This window comes from Ascidiella aspersa, chromosome 5 (genome assembly GCF_963924565.1).
Source record: "Ascidiella aspersa chromosome 5, kaAscAspe10.2, whole genome shotgun sequence".
NCBI classification, from domain to species: domain Eukaryota; kingdom Metazoa; phylum Chordata; class Ascidiacea; order Phlebobranchia; family Ascidiidae; genus Ascidiella; species Ascidiella aspersa.
This window is the reverse complement of record NC_139451.1, coordinates 26,338,399-26,365,405: the sequence shown is the minus strand read 5'-3', so window position 1 is coordinate 26,365,405 and position 27,007 is coordinate 26,338,399. Positions and strand designations below refer to the sequence as shown.

General features: G+C 37.3%; 2 protein-coding genes across 2 annotated transcripts in view; one reads left to right on the top strand and one right to left on the bottom strand.

The window, feature by feature from the left end:
- Window positions 1-3,484: 3,484 nt before the first annotated feature.
- LOC146145664 (neuronal cell adhesion molecule-like) overlaps window positions 3,485-27,007 on the bottom strand; it is a 44,623-nt gene continuing 21,100 nt past the window's right edge. The window contains exons 21-26 of the mRNA XM_083389592.1: window positions 24,836-24,987; window positions 24,284-24,406; window positions 22,185-22,346; window positions 9,783-9,908; window positions 8,787-8,856; window positions 3,485-5,077 (exon numbers count right to left, since the gene is read on the bottom strand). Coding sequence (XP_083245718.1) covers window positions 4,777-5,077; window positions 8,787-8,856; window positions 9,783-9,908; window positions 22,185-22,346; window positions 24,284-24,406; window positions 24,836-24,987 — 934 coding nt within the window. The 3' untranslated portion in view covers window positions 3,485-4,776. The remainder of the gene's footprint in view (window positions 5,078-8,786; window positions 8,857-9,782; window positions 9,909-22,184; window positions 22,347-24,283; window positions 24,407-24,835; window positions 24,988-27,007) is intronic.
- LOC146145665 (uncharacterized) lies at window positions 14,656-22,040 on the top strand. The gene is made up of 2 exons (XM_083389591.1): window positions 14,656-18,528; window positions 19,370-22,040. Exons 1-2 carry the CDS (start codon window positions 18,129-18,131, stop codon window positions 19,954-19,956), a joined length of 987 nt encoding a protein of 328 aa, XP_083245717.1. The 5' UTR covers window positions 14,656-18,128; the 3' UTR covers window positions 19,957-22,040.

Genomic DNA, 27,007 nt, shown 5'->3' with positions numbered 1-27,007 from the left:
ACAATTCTCATCTTTGCGTAACAAGATTTGCAAATATTATATTTGATTTTTATAGCCATTTAACAAAATCATACTTGATTCGCGTTGAAGCACGTTTTATAAAACAAAGGCGCTGGTCTAGAATCCTGCCTCATTTATTTTAACAGTAACGACCCAAGTTGACAAAGCTAACATTGAAAGGAAGGCATAATTATGTAAGAATAAATATAATAATAATACTTGGCCCATTCAAACCCAAACGTTAACTCTCACCTCGGTCCAAATATTGTTAGCAATATAAACCCCCGGACGAAAATGTGGTAAGGTCCAAGACCAGCGCCAACACAAATCTTAAATGCATCCAATCGCGCTCAGTAAACTACACCAAACGACTGAAGTGGTTCAACCTCGCTTCGTGAATCTACAAACTTCCTTTGCCTTTCTGACAACTGCAAGGACCGCAATCAATCGAAAACCTGCCTTTACCTGGTTACTCATTCACCGTAAGCTTAACGTTCAACACACCAGGCTAAAATGCCGAGAAACATTGACATGAAGCCGAAGAACCTGTTGTGCAAATTGCGAACCCAAATGGCCCCCGAGCACTAGCAAGGCAAATAAATCCCGCTGCATCTAATCTGCATTAGCCGCTGATTGCAGTTCAATCTAGGCCTAAATGCGCTTATGGGTGCGGCCGAGAGTGCTTAGCGCAGTGCTTAGAGAAACCACTGAATTTAATTGTTTTGTGGCGAATGAAAAGGGTCGCGTATGGAAGGTCGCCCAATACTTGGTAATGCAATGCCGCTTAGAAATCCGGTATTCTCGGGAAAAATTAACCGCAAACTTACTTGATTCATTTCTTTGAAATAACACTGCTCTAATTGTGAAATGTGCGTAGGGATACTGTTTAGTATAAAGATAATAAACATAGTTTATAAGCGATGATACTTGATTCAAATTTGCAGTATATACTCGTCCGATACACATTGATACCAAATTTGCAGTATATACTCGTCAGATACCTAAAGCGGTATCGGCACTTGTCCGATACTTATAGCGAATCGGCGGTATCCATACTCGTCCGATTCTTTATCCGAGTTGGCAGTATCGATACTCGTCCGATATTGTATCTGAGTTGCCAGTATACAAAATCGTCCGATACTTTCTTGGTGTTGGCAAACGGATTCCGAATAGCAATATAGATATCGATTTTCTTGACAAATACCAGCAGCTTAATATTTAAAATCGATAGCAATAATATTGTCGTCGTACATTAATACCTGCGTTTATATTACAAGTAAGTTATGCACTTAGATTTTCATCGGACACGCAGTTGTGTGCAATGCAATTCTACTTAATAGAAGTCTAAGTCGAGTAAAGAAACCATTTTTTTACGTCTGGGGAGGATTTATGAGGATACTTCATGCCTCTTGAAGAAACATCTCTATAATCACGATTTATATTAATTTCATATCCTCGCATAAGTAGCAAGTTTCGTTTCTCAGGGCTGTTTCTCAGATTAGCTCTGATAGGCTCTGATACTTACGGGGACGACCACGTGAAGGTACTTGCTTTCATCTCCAAATAACTGCTTGCGGACCATCACTGGCTGTCTAACAGCGACCCCAGTAAACAACCTCCCAGTGCTAGCAGGGATTGTGCCAACTGACATAAGGCGAAAGGGAGCAACATTTGCTCAATCGCGCAAGGCACTCTTGTGGCCTGACCATCTACTGCACAGCAAAATCTCAGGCTGTGCGCAGGCAACGCGACTGAAGTCACGACACTCCTTTGTAACCGCAGCACAGTCATTCAAGAAAGCAATCCTAACAAACAAGACAAAGCTACACGCATCCATCTCCGCGGCTCGCTACCACGCCCCAGAGCTGTCGAGAACAGCGAATGTGAGACGCAACCGCTTATTAACAGGAGTCGGCCGTTTTGCCTCCTCTATGTTTCAATGGGGCCTTGCCCCGTCCCTCTATGTTAGTGCGGAGCCACACAAACGGCAAACCACATCGTGGAAGAATGTCCAAACTTTTCCTGTCCCGGTGGTTGGGCAGCGATATTGGCCGCAAAACCCTCTACCACGCAGTGGCTCACAAGCCACTGCCCAGATATCTAACCAACACGAAAGAAGAAGAAGAAGAATATTAATTTGAATGAAATTCGAATTCATGGTTTCATGTTATCGTTTTTTGATTACAATACGTTTTGGCCAATTGTCACGCAAGATTTTACCAAAAAATTGGCTCTTTTTCCAAATATGATTTATGCATTAATTTCGATTTTTTTTAAATGTTCAAGTTATAGGGTTAGGGTTATCGTTTGATTTCGTATAGTGGTATAATTAAACTTAAATTTCAAGTTTTACACGAGTTTGCATGATTTTTCTCATAATTTGTTAAAAAAAACGAAATATCCTCTTCCTGATAAATGTTACACTTTTGTTTTTCCACATTCGATTTCAACCTTCTATCAGAAAGCCGGACAAATCAGAAAACAGGCCACGTCTTTGTCTTGGCAATAATGTCAGGTATTACACATTAAGTATATGTTGTTGGTAATTTTTTGTTTTTTACCTACTTTCTTCGGGATCATAGTATAATAGAGTTAGTGGACCGTAGGTGATTCCAAGTAAGGGGGGACTCACTTGGCTATATGCGTTGATATATGAAATGGCCGTAGTTTGATTAGCAAAAGCCAGAAAATAAATAAGGGTGAATTTTGTTATGAAATTTATCTCGCCTTATTGCTGAACCTTTAAGAGAGATCCTCGTCTATTTAATCCATAAACACTATAGTCTGTATATATAGTCTAGCAGTATACTTAGCAATTCCCAAACCTGATCCCTAACATTTAATATTTGCATATCAAAAGCCACAACTATTCGTGTGCAATTGATCTAGTCCTATTCCTGAACTCTAAATAGTTGTCAAAGCTAACATTGAAAGGAAGGCATAAATATGTAATAATAAATATAATAATAATACTTGACCTACCCAAACCTCAACGCTAACTCTCACCTCAGCCCAAATATTGTTAGCAATATAAACCCCCGGACGAAAATGTGGTAGAATTCAAGACTAGAGCCAAAACAAAACTCAAATGTATCCAATCGCTCTCAGTAGAAGACAGACGCTCGTCTACTTAGTACGTGAACACTATAGTCTGTATATAGTCTGGAAGTGTACTTAAGTAATTCCCGAACCTGATCCATAACATTTGATATTTCCATATCGAAAGTCACAACTAGTCGTGTGCAATTGATCTAGCCCTTGAACTCTAAATTCGTAGCAATATAGTCTACAATTGATCTAGCCCTTGAACTCTAAATTCGTAGCAATATTAGTCTATATTCTATAAAATTCAAGTCTTTTCAAGTAGTATAACTGAAAGAAGGAAGACCAAACAAAGCACGATTTGAGCGTGATAGTAGTACAGTTTTACTTTGACAGTCCAACACACACGTATAGCGTCTCTACAATGGCAGGTTGCCGGACCGAGGTTGTGCTTACGTCACAGTTAGAAGCAAAGTGGTGACGTCACAAAAAGCGAGGTTGTTCGTGAGTGGGCGTTTTGGGGGCGTGTGCGTGAGTGACACAAATACGACGTCTTGTTTTACTCGTGGCAAATACGGGCGGTGCGGGAAGCGACGAAAAAATGGACTTATATATGCGCGAATGTAGTTTGCAAAGTGTAGGGCGTTACAGCTCAAGTGAAGCTAAATAAACGTGCGGGCAGGGGTAGGGACTCCGAGGGTCACTTGCCTTGCTAATGAAACTCGCATGGCGATTTTAAGGTTGCAGAAGAATGAAACACTGCCACAATGAATGTGACCGCGATATAAACAAACTCGCACAGCTAAGGACTTCTTAAAGAATCTTTCAGGTAGAGCTGTCCTGACCAATTTACATGTATGCTCTAAAAACGATTTAGCTCCAATTTTTAGTAATAAATGTGGACGGATTGCTTTCGATTTAAAATTGTTCAACCTAAAATATATATATATTTGCGGTAAATCGACAAAAAGCCAGGAAGCTGAAGGGTTGGCAGTCATCGGCCAGATAAACTTATTGTACTGATTTTTAACGCGCCCAAAATATTGTGCAATAAATGTTGTACATTCCAATGTGCATTCAATGCGGCCTACAGTACTAGGTTCCCCTTCCTGCGTTTAGGCTTGATCAGAGTTAAGCGAACTCGGTGTAACAGTGTAGCATTCAATAAATATTAGTTTTTAAATAGGTGATAAAAAGCAAAAAAGATGGCGCGATTCGGTGAAAGAAGCGTTTCGAACGATTTTTCCCTAAATTTACGTAATGTGTGGCAACGTAAAACGAAGTTTACAGACAGACCTTAATTTCTTTGTACATTTAGGGTTTAAATTTGAAAAGCGCAAAACGTAAAACTCAGTGTGGCCCTATAAATGGTTAACAGTAAATAGCGGACAAAAAACATCGAAATGCTACAATATAAAAATGGTCCATGGAGAAATCGGTATGAAAATTCAAGTTCAAATGTCAGCAATGCACTGAAAAGTAATCGACTGCAGTCGGTTTGATTCAACTGTAGCAAAGAAAAGAAAAAAGGTATATATATTTATACACGCTTTGGCGTTCCCTTTAAATGAAAATAAAAAAAATCGCAACATTAAAAACAGTGTCTTATTCCGATCGAACACAGAAATAACACAACATAGAAGTCGTCCTTGGAGCTGTTTGCAGGTCCTTAAAGCACAGCAACGGCGGGCTTGCATCTTCCTAACCCCATCCGCCCCCCAAATGAAAACTCGATCAAACCGCGTCGCCCTGGTACTTTTCCGGACGCTCTACGTCATCATCCGGTGACGTAACAGTCGAAGAATTGTTGCCGCTTTCGTCGATGGTTCCGTACTGCCCGATGAAGGAGCCGTCCTCGTTGAATTCGCGAGCGTCGTCGTCGCCCAAGTGGTTGATCGAATCGCCGCCCACACTATCGCCTCTAGTGCGCAGCGGAGACACAAGCGGGGCACCGCTAGTGGGCGTGCCATTCATGTCACTCATCGGCTCGCTTGCGTCGGAGGTAAGAGGACGTTTGACCTCGTCCTTTTCGTCGCTGGAGATTTTAATGTTGTGTGAGTTAGTTTTAAATGCACGACCAAGGTGATGTCAGACACAAGGGAAACTTTTGTTTTCTAAATACAACAATTTTATCCCTGTTTAGGATTGAAGCATCCAGATTGACACGGGATGGTTTAGGTTCGTTTTATTTGTGTGTGATCCGTATTTCGGCTTTCAGACGGTAAGCAGGACGAAAATTACTTATTTCATGAGTATATATTATAATATTGTTATATTATATAGAAATGAAAAAAGCGAACCTTGAAATCCATAGTTGTTTGCTTATAGGCTACAGGTCTAAACTAATGTCTAACCATTTTAGATTTTATAATATCACCTGGTACATATTGGTTTACAATATTTTTAAATTATGGGTTTCCGAATTTTAGGGGTTTGGAATTTGTTTTATTTAAGGTTTAAATGTGTCTGGCAAAAAGCAAGTTTTGAGCAAAATTTTGTGAAAAACTTTTCGGTAAAATCAATTGTTGGAATACGTTTAAATCAGGTGAACTTCTATTCTGCTAACTAACTGTTTGGGTAATTTCATAAAAATAAAAATGTAGGATGCTTTGTGACGATTTCCAAAAATCCACTTAATAAAGTTTAACTGGAAAGCAAGTGCGAGGTTTTGCATTTAATATCGAACAGCACAACATCCAACAACACAAAACAATCGTACCAGTTTTAGTTGACGTTTTAAAATAAAACAACTACATGCTGTTCGACCAAAAGAAACACAACAATGGGACAACAGAATAAAGGATCTATTGAACTATTTATTTTATATTGATATCTTACCACTTTTTGACGATTCGCAAAGTTGTAAGTAACCTTTTGCTACTGTTTATTTGTGCTTTATCTTAACTAAAATTGAAAATTACTAAACATTTTGGCGGTAGTAAAGTTTACGAATTTTGGTAATTATTTTATACTTGCAATTTTACTTTTAGTTTTTAACTTGTTTGTAAATTCAATAAGTATAATTCCGTTATGAATAATAGTCGTTTGCAACGACTTTTGGGTTTATCATTGCGTTCAGTTGAGCTCTGCTTGAAAAGAACTTTTCACAATTTCCATGGTCAATCATTGTTCGAATACCGTTGCTAAACCCGTGACAGTTTATGCGGCCTAGATTTTCACAAATAACGACATGAATTACTGGTACCAATCGCGCAGTCATCGACTAACCCAAGTTCACAAGGTTACTCGGGGTTAAAAATCATGCCGTTTGTAAAGGGAGAAGTGTGGGGTACATATTTGCCTTCCAAACATACGACATGAGAAAACAACACTGAGACAACACAGTCATTTGCAATGTTTACCCGAGCTGAACTTATAGTAGCAATTGACAGGAAAGGTACTTACATTTTTCTGCAAAGAAATGGAAAGGCTGGTGTCAGCATTAAGCCGATTTAATAAATTAAAACAAAAAATACCTATTCTCAGGATTCAAATTGCTATTTTGTCGTATCTTTATGCAATTTTTAAATTATTTACATATGTAAACGCCTAGTTGTGAAGGAATTGAGTTGCAATCGCTTTTTAGCAGGTAGCTCTAATTATCACAGGCTTACAACCACATACTAATAGGGATGTCTGTGCCGATAACTGACTAAACTGATTCAAAGTTTTAGTATCGGTACTCTTCCGATGCTAGGTTTTATCGGTGCAGAGATCGCATAAAGTTTATTTCAGCTATGGTTTAAGATGAAGATAAGCCCTTTTCATTTGAAATAGTATGTTTGTTTTTTTAAATCAGAATATTAACAATAAATACAACAAAGTTTTCGAGCGAGGTTTTTTTTTCTCAACATTGCTTTCTCATGTTTTTTATTTCATCAAATTTCCTGGAAAATAAAAGTAAGTCATTTGGTTCCAGATCGAATTGGCGGTACTTTTACCCAAAATATCGGGTACCGGCCTCGGAATTAAATACAAAATAGCGGGCATCCCCACTAATTACTTCAATCAACTTTAATCTGTTAAAGCAGTGGTTCTCAAACTGGGGTCCGCGAGACAATTTTCTGGGGCCGCGAAGCACCTAACAAAAATCAACACGACGCTCCAAAAGAAGAAATCTGTGCATTAACATTTTCAGGCAACTTACTTTTCCAAACAAGCTGATTAGTTGTTTATTCACGTTATTGTACGCTTAAAGTTAACTTGCGCAATGTGACGTCATAGTGTTGCATTGTGCTAATGGGAATTAGCTGCTGCGTTGCCACTGTGAGCTGTACGGTAACGGTTTTAAAACTGTACATGATTGCTTTACTTAAATAACGTGATTCGTTAGAGGTTAACAAAGCCGAGCTGATAGAAAAGAAGCAAGTGCACCCGTCCCATTCATACCATTAAAAACAACGTTTTATTTTGTGTTTATTTGTTTATATTTTCAAGGGACCGTGAGCAATTTAAAAAAAATTTGGGGACCGTTGCGTAATTTTTTTAAAAAAGTTTGAGAACCACTGTGTTAAAGCTACTTTTCCAAAGCATAATGTTGACATTATATTGAGTTGTGTCTACATTTAGAATGACTTGCATTTTAAAAATGTAAATAATTAATAAAAAACAACTATAGGAAAGGACAAGTTTCGACACAAAAACTTGTAATCGATTTCTATTTTTTTAACTAAGGGTATACTTAGCAAAAATGTTTAAGAAAAAGAAAACATTTCCAATTCTTTGAAAAAGAGCTTTGAAAAAGAGTACAGTATAGCGTTGATTAATTAACAATGCCTCTTTGTTGGGCTTGAAAATAAAAATCATTGCTTGGTGTTTGCTTTGTGTTAAATGTTTCGCAGCTTGACGCTCGGCAATTTTATTGCCAACGACCTGATACTGAGGTCACTGCGGTTTCAAAGTCCAACGTAAAAAAGGATTACTTTTCTTTGGCGTCGACGCATGGACAGTTTAGTTGAATACACATGTTAGGTAAAGGTGAGGAAAATTCGTTTCTGTTGAATACAATTAACTATTTCACTAAGGTTGGAGGTTCAGGATAGGCCAGTTTTGAGTAACTTTCATTCGGCTATCTTTTTGAGAACTTTAATAAAAAATTAATTAAGGCGGATCAGTAATTTTATTTTATTTAAATGAATGCATGTTTATTAATTTTATTTTTTCATTAGCAGCTTACGGTTGGATGCGCCCTAATTTTAGAAACGCACAGTGATTTTTCCTAAAATAAAGAGTCAGGTCAGTTTAGAATGAATCACTAAAACCGGTGTAAATATTCTGAATCACTGTGATTTTTGAGTGAAAATGGCTTCATTTGAGTGAAATAGCGTCAAATAGGTGTAACGACGGCAGTTTAGCAGGTAAATCTACAGTGCTTCGCGATATAGCGCTTACACACCGTAAAATGCTCAAAGCAAGATTGTTCCTAATTTCATTAGGCAGCAACATAGTGGTCGGGTGTATTACATTCGGCTACTTTATACGCAATGAACGTGATCGTTTGGGGTACGTGTTTAAACCCTGAGTTGTGCGTGTTTTAGGTTTACAGAGCACATTGTTTCAGGTAAAGTCGGTTAACATGGGTCAACAAACTGTTAGTTAGTTTGAGGTTAAAATTTGGGTCGTAGTTAAGATTAAAAGGCCGAAAAAGGCCGCTTTAAGATCTGAATAATCCCGTTTGCCCAACGATAACACATAAAAGGCTGGCTTAAATTAGAAATTTATAGTTTAGAAAGGTTTAAACTCACTTGTATTCTCCAACTTCGTCACGGTTTGATGGTGTTGATTCAGTATTCAGTCGTCCTTCTTTTTCCGCCACTATAGGGGGATAGAAATCTATGTGTTATTTTCAGGTTATTCTTCAAGTTCGTTAAAAAGCTCACCGACTACAAAACTGTATATATAGAAGCATAGTTTCAAAGAAGCTATATACTAAATATACTACATTCTTTTATATACTACATTCTTTGTTTTAAGTTGTAAAAAAAAAAGTAAAATTTTGCCGCAACTTAAAAAAAAACAAATTGATCGTAGCGGTTTCAATCGCCAATACGGAAAGGATTTCGAAAAACGACGATTTGTCAGCACATATCTTTAGGGGTGAGAAATATCCACTGAATATTCGACTATGCTCTATAATGTAATGGGTTTTGGTGCAGCCCGTTTTTTTAAACTACTTTTAAATTTTAAAACTGGGTTGCAAAAGCTATTTACACAGTGGTACAAAATACGTTTGACCTCAAGGTATTTTAACAATTGCACAGCTCAGTCGAGTAATAGAACACGACACTACTCATGCTTAGCACTAGGAACGTCCGATACTTATATTTTTATTCCAATACCGATACCCGATATTTTTGACACAAAATATCGCGATCTGATTCGATACCTAATGACGTCATTTCTAAGCTCAAACTGGCAAAAAAGTTATACGAAATCGTTCGCAGTTCATCTTTTCCAAGCTACAATAGGACAAAACTTGCTTTCGCCTTAATAAGTTTAGTTATCCCAAATTTGTTTTGATAAATTTATACATTTTAAGGTAAAAGTTTCTGGATCGGATCGTAAACCCCAAAATTCCCGTACGAAATTGGTATCGAATCCGCAACGATACTGCCTGAATATCGGACGAGTAGCGATACTACCACTTGGCATCGGGTATCGGCGGCGATCCGATTTTATCGGACATCCCTATAGTCAGTACTAGGGAAGATTTTTTATTGCATTGCTGCAAAACGTCGTACCCGAATATTTTCCTCCCTTCCTGCGTCGCACCAGACAAACGATGAGAGCGACCAGAATGAGGAACAGGACTAGGGCGAGAATCACGAAAAGCCATATCTGGGTGCTCACCGCTCCCTGGTTTGGTGCTGAAACGATAAAAAAACGTCACATCGTAAGCAGGCGCATATACTCCACATGTCCAACTTTTCATAAAATAATACCCTTTTATAGTGTATTAGAAAACGGAAATACCAAATTTTGCGAATTATGAGGCAGGCAGGAAAATCTTCTAAATTTATATTTTACAGCATATTATTGAAAAATTAAAGGCATGACTCGTTTTAGTTCGCCACTTTCAGTTGATTTCGATTTTTGCAATATAAGCACATCGACAAATTAATATAACGCAGCTAAGTTAAATGTAAGTACGCAATGCAACTTTATAAATAAAATACTTATTATTTATTTTTTCAGATCGTATTAGAAAACAGAACTATTTAGTCGTAATTAATCTATCTTTAACCTGTTTTATTTCATTTGTTTGTTTGCAAATATTTACAGGCTGCTTAAAAAGTAATGCGGGTTACCCTAACAGTGAAGGTAAATCTATCCTGTGTACGTGTGCCCCAGCTAAATCACAGTTAATTTACTAGAAGGCAATTTGAAATTTTTGTTTTGAATTTAAAGAAACTCATCAATCACACATAATTTAAAACATCTATAAATCTAAACTATATGTGCATCCTTTTAATTAGTCAAATCGTTTACCGACCTTAAAACAGCGATAAGGAAACCAACCATTTTGGTAACTGAGCCAAAAATATCTCGCGCCGCTGTATTAACCGGAGGCTTAACGTTGGCTTTGATTTTAGCTATTTTTCAAGTTTTGAAATCACCCGCATAAAGGTCAAGTTTATGTCGCCACTCAAAGAGTATTTCAAACGCGTTGCGAACGTATTTTTAAACTCGTTTCGATCTGACATTTGTATCAGGCTTTTGAGTGATATTCGTAGAAAGTGAAGTGTTAGTCACGGGTCACAGTCGGCTTTTATAACCGGATTTGCCGTAAACTATTTTTATAAACATAATACCATAACAGGTCAGTGACCTTGCAGTTAAAAACGCTGTTTGACTTTAAGTGGGTTTCCTGGTTCCTGCTATTTTTTCCGCTAATTCAAAATAAAGAAGCGTTTTAAACAAACGGATCTAATATTTATAAAAAAAAATAAGACCAAGTTATAATTACGATTCATATTTCTGTCAGGCTAACTAAATTAAGTGAAAAATAATTTCGAAGAGATACGTTAAAAAATAAAATTTGGATTTTTATATCTTTAGAATTTAGATAACCTAAAATGTTTTTTCTGTTCAATATGTTTCTTAAACGTTTTATGGAAAACGTTTTGTTTCCTGACAGAATCTCCGTTAAAAGCACACTACGTTAAAAATTTGAAACGAACAGCATCAATATTTTTGAAAACAGAAACTAAGTAAAAGTGAGTTCAAAATCGATTCGCGAACCTTGATTTTTGATCTACAGACGCGATATATTTGCTGCAGGTCGTGACTTTCTCGAACGAATCGCAATTTACTGAATTTTTTACGGAACATGCGGCATGACCTGGCAGTTTTGCGAGACTGGCAAGTCCGGTTACGAGTAACCGCAGTCTACTTTTACCAACCGCAACTATAGCACCTTTTTTGGTTCGCCCATCATAAAGGCGACCAAGATACACCTATAGACTGGGGAAAGAAGCACCGGTTCAGATTGTAATTTTCTGTCGAACGTTTAATATTCATGGAGTATAAGTCGCACAAAAAATAAGACCTTGTTCATCGTAGTTTAAAATTGATTTTTTTCAATGCACGTTAACTGAAAACGTACATTAACTGAAGATGATATAAGTTGGTGTCGAAATGTCTTCATCAAAATGATGTCGTTCTACTCAACCTTTTTGGCTTCGATTCGTTAATTATTAAGCTACATTACAGATCTGCAGTGTTTTTTTAAGGTGTTTGGGGACCGGAACGGTCACCCAAATTTCTCCAGCGGTTTCCCAAATTTTGGACTTGCAACTTTTTGGTATTTAAATAAAACATTTGCGGTCTCTTAAAACTACTTGGCAGTCACCCAAACCAAACCTTAAAAAAAACCTGCAGATCTGTGTACAGTGTATGAGTGTACCCAACATTTGTTTTGTTATACGTCTTTTTTAGAACAGTGGTTCTTGTGGTGTTTTACCCAAAAGGTGTTTATAAATTCCAATTAAGCATTTTGAAATGGTTGAAGTTATGAACAGTACAGTATATAAATCAGGGGTTCTTAAACAACTTTTTTTTTTTTAACTTTTTTTGCAGCGGACCAATAAACAAATTTTTTGCCCTCGCGTTCATGGACCCCCTAAAACTGGTTCACGGACCCCAAGGCGTCCATGGACCCCAGTTTAAGCACCCCGGATCCCAATAATAAGTATATATTTCACTAGAAAGATCGTGTTATTCGCATTAAAATAAACGCGAAAAATTTACACCTTTTTGTAAGATTTTAGAGATGTAAGATAGCATCTGACATCAATGTTAAAATTACTTTCTAAATTTTATTTTGTAAATTCAATTCCCCACAAGATTCTTTACTTTAGATTTTCGAGTAACGCCTTCCGTACGACAGTTTTTTGCCTCTAGAAAGCAAAGCGTTTCTTTAAGACGTCGACTTATTAGGCAAAGCCGCGTTATGTAAATAAAACTTTCGTGCAGAAGCCAGGCCGTGTTTTGAGCGAAAACATCGCCATTACGATGTTTATTCGTCGTTTGGCCACAACGAAAGACGTTTGTTGAATTTTCTCTAAACTCTGTAAACAGTTTCTCGAAAGATGTGTCTATTGTTTTAGGACAAATTACAACACAGCTTTATACTTATTACGTTAACTAGCTCCCTGTAATTATTTTTGGGTGCTTTCAAGTGAATGACCTTGATGATGCAGACCTGTCCAAGGCCAAGTTTTGTATTGGTAAAGAGAAATAATTACCCAACTGACTATTTTGATTCGCATTACTCGTAGAAGAAACAGTTTATACAAGCTTGCCTCAGTTCGTATGACAAATTAATAAGAAATTGTCTAATGTCTTTAAAAATAATAACGTCCAACAACAATAAACTACTGACAGTATAGTTTTACCTAACCGTGAGAATGCTGCTGGAAAGGCAACCTAAATAAAATTTACGTTCTGAATTAGGAGATTTCAGGAGCGAAGGGCCTAATTAAAATCTGTTTATCTTGGCACACAGGTTGCGAGCAAACGTGGGCATTTGCGTAATCTCTACAACGCCTGTTGTGTGAAAGACATAGAGAATGTGACAAGTCGTGCGCAAATCTTGGTATACGTCGGTATAAGCGCTTGTGGTGTTTTTTACGGGTTCATCGTCTGTCGAGTCGCCAAGCATAAACAAACAACGGAGAACTCAGAGTTTTGTTAAGCGTACGAATATGTACAGACGAAATAGAAAAAAGAAATATACATTTTAGTAGGGTTTTAGTAAAATTGTGCCAATTCCTCCTCTTTAAGTGTCAAAATCATAATATGTGATAAACGAAAGTTGAAAGGTTTATTAAAGCTAAATATTTGTCTTTGATCTTTAAACAGTTAAGGTACACACTATGTACTGGGTTACGACTTATTTATATGGAAAGATTTGCTCATTGGAGACGATTTTTTGTTGACAAAAAAAAAACTATTCAAGTTTTTTTTATCTCGGTTGTCAGGTTTTTTAAGTTTTCCGGCAAATGAAATTAGGATTTTGAATGTCTTGGTTGTATGGGGTAGCTTTTAACGGAATAGGAGAAGGTTCGATAATATACAACTGCAATTTTTTAAATTTCCCGACTGTATGTACAATAGAAAGTTTAAATTTACTGGGTTTTGGTCAAAAACAGCCATTGGCGTTTTAGCGGGCGCCTTGCCCATACCGGTAGCATAAATAAACAATTACAAGGTATACCGGGTTTGCAGCATTAAATGCCTTTAAAGGCGGGAAAAGCTAGGCTGCCATACCTAATCACGCGTGACCGTAAACCGAGAGGCTGAACCGGCACGTGACCAGCTATCCAGGTTAAAGTTTAAAAGTCATTGGAAATAGGTCCAACAAACTTGGTTGTGTTTACAGCTTGTTCTGTAGTCCTTAGCTATGGCTTTAACGGAAACAGAAGTTCTCATAAAAATGGAAAGTGATACAGTAAGCACTGGAAGTACTTAGAGGACTTTAATTCTTTTAGATGGATGTGATGGGTGTATTATCAATCGTACAGTAGTTTTCAATTTTTTTTTTAAATGCACGAGGCCGCTGTTGTTTACTGAAAATTTTATAATGTATGTAGCGTTTATTGTACATTAAACTGAATTTTTATGTTACCTATTATACCGAAACAGTTAGAGTTTTTGAGAAGCGGTGAAAACAAAATAGTACAAACCAACTTGTTTTGTCCAGGCATTTTAAAGTTTTTTTTTCGGAAATTTAAACAGAAAAAGAAAATAATATCTATCCAAATAGAACAATTATATATCACTTGGTATAAAAAGTATCTTTAAGATATCAAGCAAGATGGAAATAACTTATCTTGCCGAAAATGATTCAATGATTCATACGATATTTATTAAGTTTCTATTTCTAAACGACGTGAGTAAATCTGCAAACGCTATAAATAACTGGTTGCTTGATTCATACGCCTGTTTGGTCGCGTTTATCTACGAAGCACTGGTTTAACATAAGCGAAAATCTGGTTCTACGGGTGTACGGTGCTGTGGCCTCTTGCTCTGGGCACACACGTGGTAGACCGTATTCGTTATTCGCCGCTTTTCGCTACTTAAGGGCAAAACCGGTCAGTCGAAACTGGAGCGAAGCAAGTGGGGCTTGCAATTCGTTGCTTGACTTGATTCAGCATAGCGTAGCTGCAGCCAGGTGCCTAGATTTTCTACCAACTGTTTAACCTAAGGATGCAAATGTCCTTACGTTTTTATAGCTTTGAAATTACAGTTTTTTTTTCAGGATGAGACTATCAATACTGTGTGCATGAATCTTAGATCCAATTAAGGCAAAGGTCTTGCGCTAAATTTTATGAGCAGTGTTCTTGGTAATGAAATAAACTGGTCGATATTCATAATAATTGAGATCCAATGTATAATGCAAGCAGCTATACTATAGAAAAAAGTTGCGGAAACCAAGGTTAAGTTTATTAAAGTTTACACTGAAGCTAGAAAATCGCGTTTTGCTGAATATATATTCGTTATAAAAATTAGGCAAATTTTTATGTTTTTGTTTGCTATTTGTATTTTTACTCTGGGTTCTACTTCTCTTTCATACAACTCTTTATTACAATTGACATAGCTTTTTTACGCCTTCAGACTAACAGAATTGAGATTAGCGAAAAGAAGGGAAGACATGTTTATCTTTAAAGAAAAACCTGTTCGCACTTTTGAAAGGAAAATTTTCCAGGTTTAAGCCGTTTTTAATCCAATATTACCCGGTTCCCAGGTATTAGGCTGCGGCCTAGAATAAAACGACGTTAGCAGTACTACACCCTTAAAAAGTTCAACATAGGTCGCATATCTCACCAAAGTGGATCTCTTGAAAGCACTTGAGGACAAAGAATGTTCCCTTTGTTTGTCCAAGTGCAGACAAAAATGCCATCCGTGTCTGGGGTTGGGTTTGTAGAAGCCGGTTCATTTATGTGTGTTTAGTGACTTGTAGTTCCAAATTGGCCATGTTGGCAATTAGGCCGTCAACAGTTGTATCTATACGAGTTTGAGCATATTCATTTAGTTTAACGGATGAAATGTTAGGAGTTGCTTCAACCCAGCACAAGGAGACAACATAGACCGGAAATGGTAACTGAAGTGTATTTTCTATTGCTGTAAAAGTAAGTACATTCTTCTGAGAAGAGCATTTTGTGGCCAATCAGTTTGAGTTTCGATATTTTTGGTGGTTCTTTCGTAAAAGCATTGCAGCTTATGAGAGAGGAAGGTTGGTTGCCAACATTTGGAGACTTTAAATGAGACTCGATTTTGTTTCCATTTCAGTATTGGTGTACCTTTGGAGCATAATGGATTGAGGTTGTATTCAGACGTCGAATGTATACCAAACCTTGTACTGAAGTATAGGTAACATATTTTGGATGCTGAAAAGTATTCCTATATTGTATGTGAACATCACAATATGCTACCAATGTACAAATGCTACCCATTTCTGTGTGGGTTCGATATTCATTGTACTTCTAAATACCTTTGGCGTTATAGTGGAATGTGAAATGGTAAAGGACAATCGAGGTGTCCGGTTGTATAAAAATAGAAAAGGGAAACGTAAAATGATTGATAAACTTGGAGCATAATGGTTGGAGGTTGTAGTAAGACGTAGTAAGGATATAAGCCAATACAGAAGTAGTTATCAGTTTGTACGTTTCGAATAACTGTTTATTAATTTTTAACAGCAGTGAAAAATGAATAAATGTTGAAAATGAAACAGAGGTATTTAAAACGTTCAAAATGCCAAATACTTTACTACGAGTTACAAACGGTTATAGAACATTTTTGTTTAATTTTGTGAAGTTTCCTAAAGCAATTGATCTACCATTCGACAGAAATCCAGATAAATTCAGCACGAAAAGGCAGGCAAGGCTTTCGGTAACAGTGACAAGAGGTATAGTTAAACTGCCCTGAACACAGAAACACAAGGTTGTTGTTTCCACACAGGGGACCGAGATTGTTGTTTGGTGCTATCGTGACGACTTGACTTTAACGCGCGCAAGACACGGCACCAGATCACGTTTGATTTGCCGAAAGACGCACATTATCGCGACTAGACGTTTGCTACGCCAACGCACCACGGGCGTTTAACTTTTCCAGCGACGTCCCAGCACCAAAGCTGACGTAAACTGGCACGTGTCGCGCTGTCGGGCAACCTCCATTACTACGTCAGAAAAGCAGGGGGCGCCGCGCTAGCTCGCTCGCTCGGTTTTTGGCAAGTTATAAAGCGGAAAATCTGCTGACTTAAGTTGTACAAGCTTCCGATTGGCGGTCGCTTGGTTTCGTGCGAAAAGCTTAAATACAGAAGCGCGCTTTGTTTTTTTCAGCTGTCTGCCGCTGCCGCCGGTAATTGCTTGATTGAGGCTGCTGGCGGAAACTCGCGAGCCCTCAACTGGGGTTTGTGGCTGGGCCCGAACGTAGGCCGCCAGTCGTCGGGCAATTAACTGAACATTCGTGAGCCCCCCACTGAGCATGGGTGAAATTAAAGCGAAATTTGCAAGACAGTGAAAGTTGTTCTTAAATATGTTGTTTCGACGTTTCTGTCGCAATCAAAATCAAGGACTTTTAAAGATGAAAACAGAAATATATTTTGTCGAAAAGAAATGAATCCATTTATTCAAATTCACTTACTTAAATTACGACAAAAAAAAAATTCTAAAAAATATTTGCTTCTTTTTGAAACCAATTCTTCGCAAGGGAGAAATCTTTGTTATTAAAATTTGATTTTGTATTGTAAGTAGTTTTGTTAGATTTGAAGTTTCGGTGTCCCAGTTTTAAGTTTCACTCTATTTTTTTTTAAATTCTAATTTTGGCTGTGCAAGAGCAAAGAGCTTGGTGGTCATTTGAAAGGTAGAAATCGCACGTTCTAAGTACGGTAACTAGAGCGTCTTGGTCTGATGAGTACAGCATGGGTGACACACGCCCCTTTACTCCCAAACGAGGCTATTCTGCAAAGAACTTAGGGTTGTTGAATGCAGGCTGCAGAAAGCCTTATATTTTATAGTTGTTTTTGTAGCGTAAAATAAACGAACTTGTGTGAAATAGGCGTTATTGCAGATGAGTTTGGAATCTATAGCAACCCTGGACGTTTAACCTTTTAATAGAAGCCTAATCAGGCTTGTCAGTTTAACCGCAGTTTTGTCGTAGTGTTTTTGCTAAATGGATAAATGTTTATAACAAGATTCATTCGAGTAGAAATAATGAAGTACCTATTTCGGCGAAATCGACTTGTCATTTAAGCATCCTAGAAAACAACTGACTTCGATTACTTCAGAAAAGTCGAAAAGATCATTTGTTTTCACCGTAAACTTTATTGGCCGATTTTGTTGCAGGTACTAATGCCTTTTTACGCTTCCACTTGTAATCTGATGAAACGCCTTCGGCTGCAAAGTAAGACGTCGGATCGTATTGCAGTCGTAACAGTGGGCCGCTTGCAAAACGACAAGAAGTCGAGTTAACTTTCAGTGCAAAAGCTGCGCCGACAAAACCGCTCAAACAGGGAACTTTCAAGCCGCTTACCGTCCAATTTGGGTCGCCAACAAAATCGGAAAAATGACTGTTAGGATACAGGGATGTTTTTACTGGCATGTTGCAGCAACACGTATGTAACTGAGACCATTGCGCGACGGGCCAGACCAAGAAGAAATCAGCAGCAGCAGCAGCAAACGTATCAAACGATCACTCAAACAAGCTACCTCGGCCGCAGAGCAAACCGACATCTCTCGTATTTTCTACTGGTCCCGGTTTTCGTCTTGTTTTTGGCGATGTGCGGGAATTGCACGCGCGCCTATCGAGAACGCCATAACGCTTTCGATTCCTCAAAAGTGGTTAAGATTTGGAGCGAGGACGGCGACCAACGGCGTTACCTCTGCGTCAGATACGCGCGTCATCGCAACGTCACAATGGGAACCTTGTACTGGGAGAAGGAACATTCGAGAAACTCTGAGGTTCAATGCTTACCTACGTGTCATAGTGAGTATGTGTGAGCGGTAACGCTGTTATATTTTTGTTTGAAAAGTCGCACCACCGATTTTTGTTACGATAGGACGGTTATAACAAAATTGCCCCATCTATGACTGTACAAGTTTAAATTCGGTATCGTTGCCTTAATAAATCAGGTAAAAATGCTGTTTAAAAAAAGGGCCAAGCCAACCTAGCAATTTTCTATATTTCGACTTTTACTACCTTCAAAAATTTTTTGACTGGATAAATACAACTAAAAGCAGAAAACATTTGGTAACATGACTATTTCGACTCATTTAAATTTTCATCGTTAAATCCGTAGTTATCACACTTACAAAAGTGATGCAATACATATGTTGAAACAAATTTTAGTTCGTTATCACGTAAATAGTTTTTCTCTTAACTGAAAGCTGTACTAATGTACTATATCACCTTAAACCTTTGAAATTTTGGTATGTACAAATTACTAGATTATCTTGTACGTGACAAAGAGTACGTTGGTGTTAACCTATTTGTAGACCAAAACAACCACAAAGGTTAAAAAAAAACTAAAACAAATTTATTAAGAGACAGAATACTGCCGTTACGCCAAAACGGTATCATTAGTCCTGCAAAGCAAAAGCAGCAGAGCTGATGATGTCGTTTTTGGTATAACACGTTGTTTTAGATCTATAAACTTTGAGATTGTTTTAGATCTTCTGACTTGGATAAAAGATAGAACTGAGTGTGGGAACAGTTGTATTTTTGTCAACTGGCAAGCAATAAAATGATGGCATTATTATTTTTCACCTATATCTAAACTACGATTTGACATGTGCGTGTACAAGCCGTTACACTTTTTACTTCGCAGATCTCTTCAACGTGCACTACACAAACCAGCCCAAGAAACTCATACTGGAGCCGTACGTAGACCCGACCCTGAAACGCGCGTCTTCCAGGTGTCGCAATGACCTTCCGGCCACGCATCAGCGCTTGCACATCCACACCAAGGGAAGACGCCGAAGGAAAACGCTGCCAGTCAAGAGCCTGAACTTCGAGGCTGTGGCTAAGGCGATCAGGAGCAGAGACAGCGACTTTGAGTTCGAATATGTAGCCTGCCCTGTGCGCAACACTAGCGTAGCCGACATGCCTGAGTTTCGCATACGGATACGCACCAAACTGGCGTACGTTAAGCTCGGTCGCGACGGCCAGGCGGTCGTCAAAATTCATAATCGCCTTTTGAAGTCGATCGTACGTGGCTTGAACGAAACTGGCAACCAGTACGATGCGTTTTTTAGGCGGATTTACGAGCACAAGTGCACCCATCGCCAAATTGTGAATAGCCTTCAGCGAGCTTTGCCGAATAGCGCCGACGTGGTAAAGTATAAGGGCTTTCTAGACGAGGAAACGTCGCTTTTTCATTTCGAAGAAACGGCCGTCGTCTACCAGAAGGGCTAAATTAAGCGCCCGGCCCGAAATTCGGTTCAACGGCCAAGGGTAATCGAAGGCTGGACGAAGCAAAGCGAAGCGGTACGTTGCAGAACGGCGCCACGGCAAAATGGCTGCATCACTGATAAAAGAGGGGATTAAACAAGGATTAGACAAATCCTGTAGGGGATATACGCTTGGCTGCGAAATCCACAACAGGGCGAAATACTAACTTGGCAATGCTGTACAGTGGTATTTACAATAGGATATTCAGTCGCTCGTGGTGAAGTCTAAAGGCTGCCTTGCGTAAGTGACCACACGAACTTTCAAGAAAAGCAACCACTGACAACAGTCGAAGGCTCGGATTTTAGAAAAGCAATGTGTTCTGCTGTAACGGTAATCTCTCTCAGACAACAGGTATGCCGTGCCCGAGTGGTCAGGCGTGTGTTTATCCTGCTGTCTTGAGATGATAAACGATTTTCGCAAACGCAACATCGCAATGCAATTTCCTACCGTTTGTATTTCTTGCGGGATAACTCTTGAATTTGCTAAATCGTTGGCTTGCCTAGTGTTTTTAACCACAGCAGTGTAGCCATCGTCTGTATTTTTTTCTGTAACTCAACCTCATTTGGCGCATATTTATCTGTTTGAAGGCCGGGCTACGTTATTTATAAACAATCTGTAGGAATTTTTGCCTACCTTGTAACATATTTTATAAGTAGTTTACATTCCATTGTTAAATCAGTTCTTTTTGTTGTTAGGTGAAGCAATAAAGAGCATTGTTGTAATGCTTGTTTAGACAAAAATAAGAAAAAAACCCACAAGATAGGAAAAATCCATTCAACCAATTTAGGAAAAAAACCTTTTTACAATTTTAGGTAAAGTTAATTGTCGAGCGAACCATCTAAAAATTGAAAGTTGCCCTTCGAGAAAAATGCAAAAATGCAATGCGCGCTGTTCATAGAAAATGTTAGTTAAAACTAAAAATGTTTGCTTGGAAAAACACCATTGGCGCTATTTAAAGATTTGATTCGTTTACGATTTTACACTGTGCGAAGATCTGTATATTCATTGGCTTTCGTCTGTATATTGGTTTATGCCCAATATTGCCAACATATGACTATTTGCGAAACACACGATTTTTGTTTGTTTTTGTACACCATGTTTCACGATTTTAGATCAAATAACTAAAGCTGGTGATATTTTTGTGAGTTTTTAAGTCAAAAATAGGGTTAGCCTTATAAATAGGAGACGTATTGGTTTTGTTAAATATTGAAATAGAATATGGCTATTATTTGCACTTATCATGTGGTTCGTGTATAAATAGATATTAGTCTTACCTCACAAAAACTATGTTTGGGACTGAGGTTAGTTGAATCATTATGTTTTGTTAAACTCAAACATCCACCCATTTCGGCCATTTTGATTTTCGAATATAGCATCTTTTAATCCGACAACCTTTAACATAAATCTCAACATACTGCGATTGGCGTATTGCTTTCCTTAAAATCAAACGTTTTAAACTTACCATAGCAACTGTTGCGAATAATTTTCATATTTTGTTATAAACACTAAACACTAATGCGTATGTTTTATCAAATTTACCAAACGACGGAGCAATAAGAAATGCTACTGTCAATGAAGAGGCTGTAGGTTTCCTTTCAATTTTTCGTTTGTAAATTATTGCTTGTAATTTATTAGGATTCTGTAAGCAAGAGTACCTGTGGCTATGCTATATACGTGTTTCTTTTGTGATAAAATGACAATGAAAATGCTTATTCAACAAGCATTACTTTGTTTGTTCTACATGTATTTTCTAACACGAAAGATGTATTTTACTTGCCTAGTGTGATAAATAAAATGTTCTACAAATCTATTGTAAAAAAGCCTGTATTAACAGATGATTCCATTCGTTTTACATGGTTTCCGTATGTTATAACAACAACATGTATACAAACAACGTTTTTCGTTGTTTTCTTAAACAACATAATTTAAGATTTGCCTAGCCTATCAGGCCAATCAAAGCTTTTTTTGGCTTTTTTACTGTTATCAACACATTTGTTAACTTTATTTTTCTCATTTTGACCTATTAGGGCAAGTTTGTGCAAAAGCTTGTCAATATAATAAAAAATTCGAATTGTGAACAGTGATGATTTACCACTCTTTGAATCTGGAATTTTAAAGATTTCTACCACTTATGAAATTTCGCTGGCCTATCATGATTCTGTCCTACACTAATTACAGTTTTATCAACTTACCTGTACCAGGATACACAGCGGATACAGGCTCCGACTTTGTTTCTCCGTAATCGTTAAAGGCGACCACTCTGAGTTGATAAACTGTGCCTGGTTCCAACCCTTGAATTAGAACGGGTGTGCCAGTTTGCTCAGCAGTGTAGGTATCTGGCGAGCGAGTCCATTCTAAAAAAATGACAATTTTACTCCAATGGGTTACAATTTGCGAATCAAAAGAGCATTGAAGCCTGTATCAGTGGCGGTGTAACGCATTATCATTTATCTCGGTGTTGAAAAAACGGAAAATAATACTAAATAGGGTTTTACCGTAAACGTGGGCTTTTTGTGGTTATGTTTTTGGGCTTTAACAAATCTCTGCGGTCTATATGATTCACGTTTTGCGTCACAGAATGAACAACGCGGTTAAAATACTCAGCCTAACTATAAATAGCAAGTTTGGTCCAATATAATCTATTGAGTGTGGGTGTGAGACTATACTAATATCTGTCACTGCCTAATAATGATTTAAAAGCAATATTGGAAAAGGGTAGAATTCTAGCCATAGTTTCCACTCTTTATCTTATAGATAAAAGTGATTTAGTCAAAACAGGATTCTTATTGTCAGTTCATTTAGACACCTCTACGATTTCTATATCAACCCCAATTTTTGGCAAGAAACAAAAAAGAAAACGGAAAAACAAAATTGCGGCCTTGGTCCATGAGCTTGACTTAAATACAACATATTTTAAAAATTCTGTTTTTATGTTTTGCCAGAAAAGGGATGCAGGGTAAAATATTAGAGTTTTCATCTTGCGTGACATTTCATGTTTGATAAACACGTAAATAGATGTACAGTATCTCGGTTAAAAACCGGTTTATTTGCAACGCCTGTTCCCCCAGCCACATTCTGCTGCACTTGCACAAATCAGGACATTCAAGATCTTAAAAATAACAGATGGACTTTGTACGGTCAAGGCGAAGCGATATACTCAAAAGTCAGGAGAAAATACCAAGGTTTCGCAAGAAAAGTAACTATATTTAGCGCAGACTTTTAAAAACCATTTCCTAAAATTGAATTAAAGTTAAGAAATATGTTTGTCTGCTCAATAATACAACTTGGCATTTTGGGCAATATGAATCTCTAACAAGATTATCTAACTTGCGAGGGTTGCCCACCAAAATTGTTGATCATCTCCAGTAGCACTGTCGATGTTTTTGGTCACAAACCAAAAGGGAAATATACAAAAGTGAACAATGCAACCCATTTTTCACGACAATGAAACATCCACGAAAAAAGCTTCGCTACTGTTAACTCCCGTTGCGTAATACACAGCTTGGACTTTGTCTCTTTTTTTGATTGTTTATGTTTAGATAACGGTGGCAGTGATTTAATCGTTTTTACACGACTTGACCTTAAAGCCGTTTATGGTGAACATTCTTTCCTGTATTTGTCTACACAAGTGTTTCCTAAACCTCTTAGCAGTTATCTGAATTACTGCCAGTATCTGAGATGGTCTTTAGCTTATAATATATAATCCGCATATTGTAGTGCTGTAATGACCGTGTACTTAAGTCACGGTTTTCAAATGACTTGACTTGACTTGAGCCTTTTGAACAAATGAGTTTTTTGTCTTAAGTTTTGCACGTAAAACATTTTGCTTGCAGTATGTTAAGTTTTTGTTATTTTTTTAGTAAGGGGTATCGCTCAAAATCGGACTAATTAACCGATTTAATAGTTTAACATTTCATTTATGACAAGGACTTGACTTGAAAATGACTCGCTCTAATATGACTTGACTGGGACTTGTCATTTATTTAAAATGACTTAACTCGGACTTAAGTTCTTTCAAAATGACTTGACTTGAACTTAAGTATTTTCACAAACGACTTGACTGGGACTAAAGTCATTTTAAAATGAGTTGTTTACAACACTAGCATATTTACATAATCCTTTTTAAGCGTGCTTAAACCATAGGAATAGTTAAATAACACTTGCAAACAAATGGCGACCTCAACTCCTGATAAGTAATATCCGTGGTGCAGCAATGCGAGTAATCAAGGTCAGACATGCGGACAGAACAGGTAAAGCGATATAAATTTCTAGTGCGATAAACCTTTTCTACCTTCGGAGCCTTTCACGCGATGTTCGACAAAGAACTTATCAGCAGGCAAACTGTCCGGCTCGGTCCAAGTCACCGTCAGGTTTTTATCGTCGGAAGAAGTGTTTAGCATCACTGCTCCAGGAGCTACACAGAACAACAAATTTGTGCATTAAATACTACTTTTACACATTAACTGCCTGGCGAGAGTCAAATTACTTATTTAGCGGGGTTTTTAAAACAGATACTCTAACGACAGATTGCACTATGTTTTGTGGTTTTTGTTTTCTATATTTAAAAATTTGAATGGAATCTCTAAATTTATATAATTTAATTATTTTAAACGGTAAAATCTTAAATTTTATGGCCAGTGAAAAAGTATCTGGGCATTTCTTTTTAATTCTAACAAGATACTCCAACAACATAAAAAAATTATGAAGTTTCTGAGTCTAACAAGTGGTAGGACGAAGTATAGAGTCTAACAAATTTAAGTACTTTAAACGTTTAAATCCTAAATTTACCGGCCAGAAAATTATTTGGGAAATTTACTCTTTAGCATACTTTTAGATAACTTACCACCAGGGGGCAGTGTGGACGCGAGGATGGTGACATTTGGTCCAATGCCCTTGGATGTCCTTGCCGCCACCGATATTTTATACACGTGCAGTGGCGTCATATCGACCAACGATAGTTTAGTGTCCGATAGCTCTATCGGCTCCGGTCTGATGCTGTAAAACGCCAATGTGAAAAAATACGATAAACATACGCACCTTAAATACTTTCAGATATTTTAAAACTTTAATTGTAAGTATCGTTATGTCTTCGTTTGATTCAATAATTGTTTTAAGGTTTGTTTAAATACGCAATTTTAAAACGGCTATAAAAACACTTAGGCCTATTTAGAGCTACACAAAGAAAAATGATCAATAGCCAATTGAAACGCTTCGTGGTGTAATACAATCTGTATTTTATAACCTTAAGGTTTTTTTTCTCATTTACACAAAATAAAAAATATATATTGCAGTTGATTTTTATATTCTTACATGGTATTAAATTTACGTAATTTACACAACTAAAATCCATTGCAAGTAAGCTATACGTTATAAATAGTTGTTTCCTAAGCTTAAATAAAAAAATGTTTAAGACTGTTAGAGGTAACTTTGAAAATTAAATCGTGTATGATTACAATACTCTCCACGACAAATGCATGTTTACTAAACTACAACCAGTATTATGATTTATTATGAAATCTGCCTCATTCGGCCAAGGTACTTAATCATTAAGACAAACACAGTTATCTATCTGGGACGGCCTTTGTTTGTACGAATTTGCAGGCGAGTTCGGCGTGCATTAAACAGTGGTTAAAAACGGCAAAGTTCTATTTCGAGATGTGACTCGTTTAAGCCAGTAAATATTTTTGGTGGAGCCAGTAAATGTTTTTGCGAAATGCGGTCAATGGCGGGCTTAACAGCATGATTTCAGGAAAAACCAATCAGATTAAACCCCTTCGACCTACCCTTATCGCACGAGGTAAAAATAAACCATCGGCATAAGTTCATTCGCTCAAGTATTTTGAATAATATTGTTGCACTGTAATAGTTATTTTCACATCGTTTCGGAACTGTTGTTCTACGAACAATGGCGCATTGCTATGTTCTGACACAACAGTATAGATTTAGAGAAAATTGAAATATACAGGTGCCTTTGGAATGACTGCAACGCCAATCAGTTCGCCTAATCAGGGTTGCTGTGAGAATTTCGTAATCGTTGGTCAGTACTAGATGACTGTGTCGTGCTATAAATAACTACGGGATTAATTGCTTAGTTGCAACAGCAGAATACTCTAGCAAAGCTAGCATCAGGACAGACACTATTGAAAGATCTTTAAAGTCATGAGCTATATATATTTCGCCACCAAAGGCATCGTCAGTATATCTAAATAAACAAAGTAACGATATAAGTATTAGTCAGATACATTAATGATTAAAAGATATTTTTATCTTATAACTTCTTCCCATGCCAAAGTTTAGCAACGATTTTTTTTTCTAATATTAAACGCGCTTTTATACAAAAAATAAAAACAGTATGATGTTATAATATCAGAAGTAGTTGTTTGTTGTCGTAATTGCTGGGATTGTTTTGTATTGTAAATAAACAACGACAATTGGCTGTAGAACAAATTTAGCTTTTTTTACAAATGGCTGTATTTATTGGGGTGCGTCATGTTGGACACCCCTGATATATATATTAATAGTGTGTGACCTGAATTGCTAGCTTTGATAGAGTATTCTGCTGTTCTAGGTGATTTGCAATATCACAAATTCAGTGCAACATTGCTTAGTTGGAAAATTAAATCAATTGATTAAGCTTTTGAAAATATGAAAGAAAGCGTATTCCCTAAGGAGCTCACGTTTCGTTGGTTTTCATTAAAAAGACAACGACGGGTTTCAGGAACTTTACAGTTTAAAGTACAAAGGTTATTACAGAAGGTTAGATGTTATCGACCAGCACTTAAAATCGAATTCAAAGGTTTCAAAACAAATCGTGATGCATTACTGTGATGTTATCTTTGACAAAACTTTAGCTCCTGCCGATAACAAATTTGAAAACACATTTTGAAAGGGCATATCTAAAATGTACCTTCGCCTTGCAATTAAGGAGGCAATTAAGGAATCGTGTTGTCTATACATATTGTACCAGCGGAAAGATTATCAACGTTTTGTAGTTTGATGTTAACCTTACTCAATA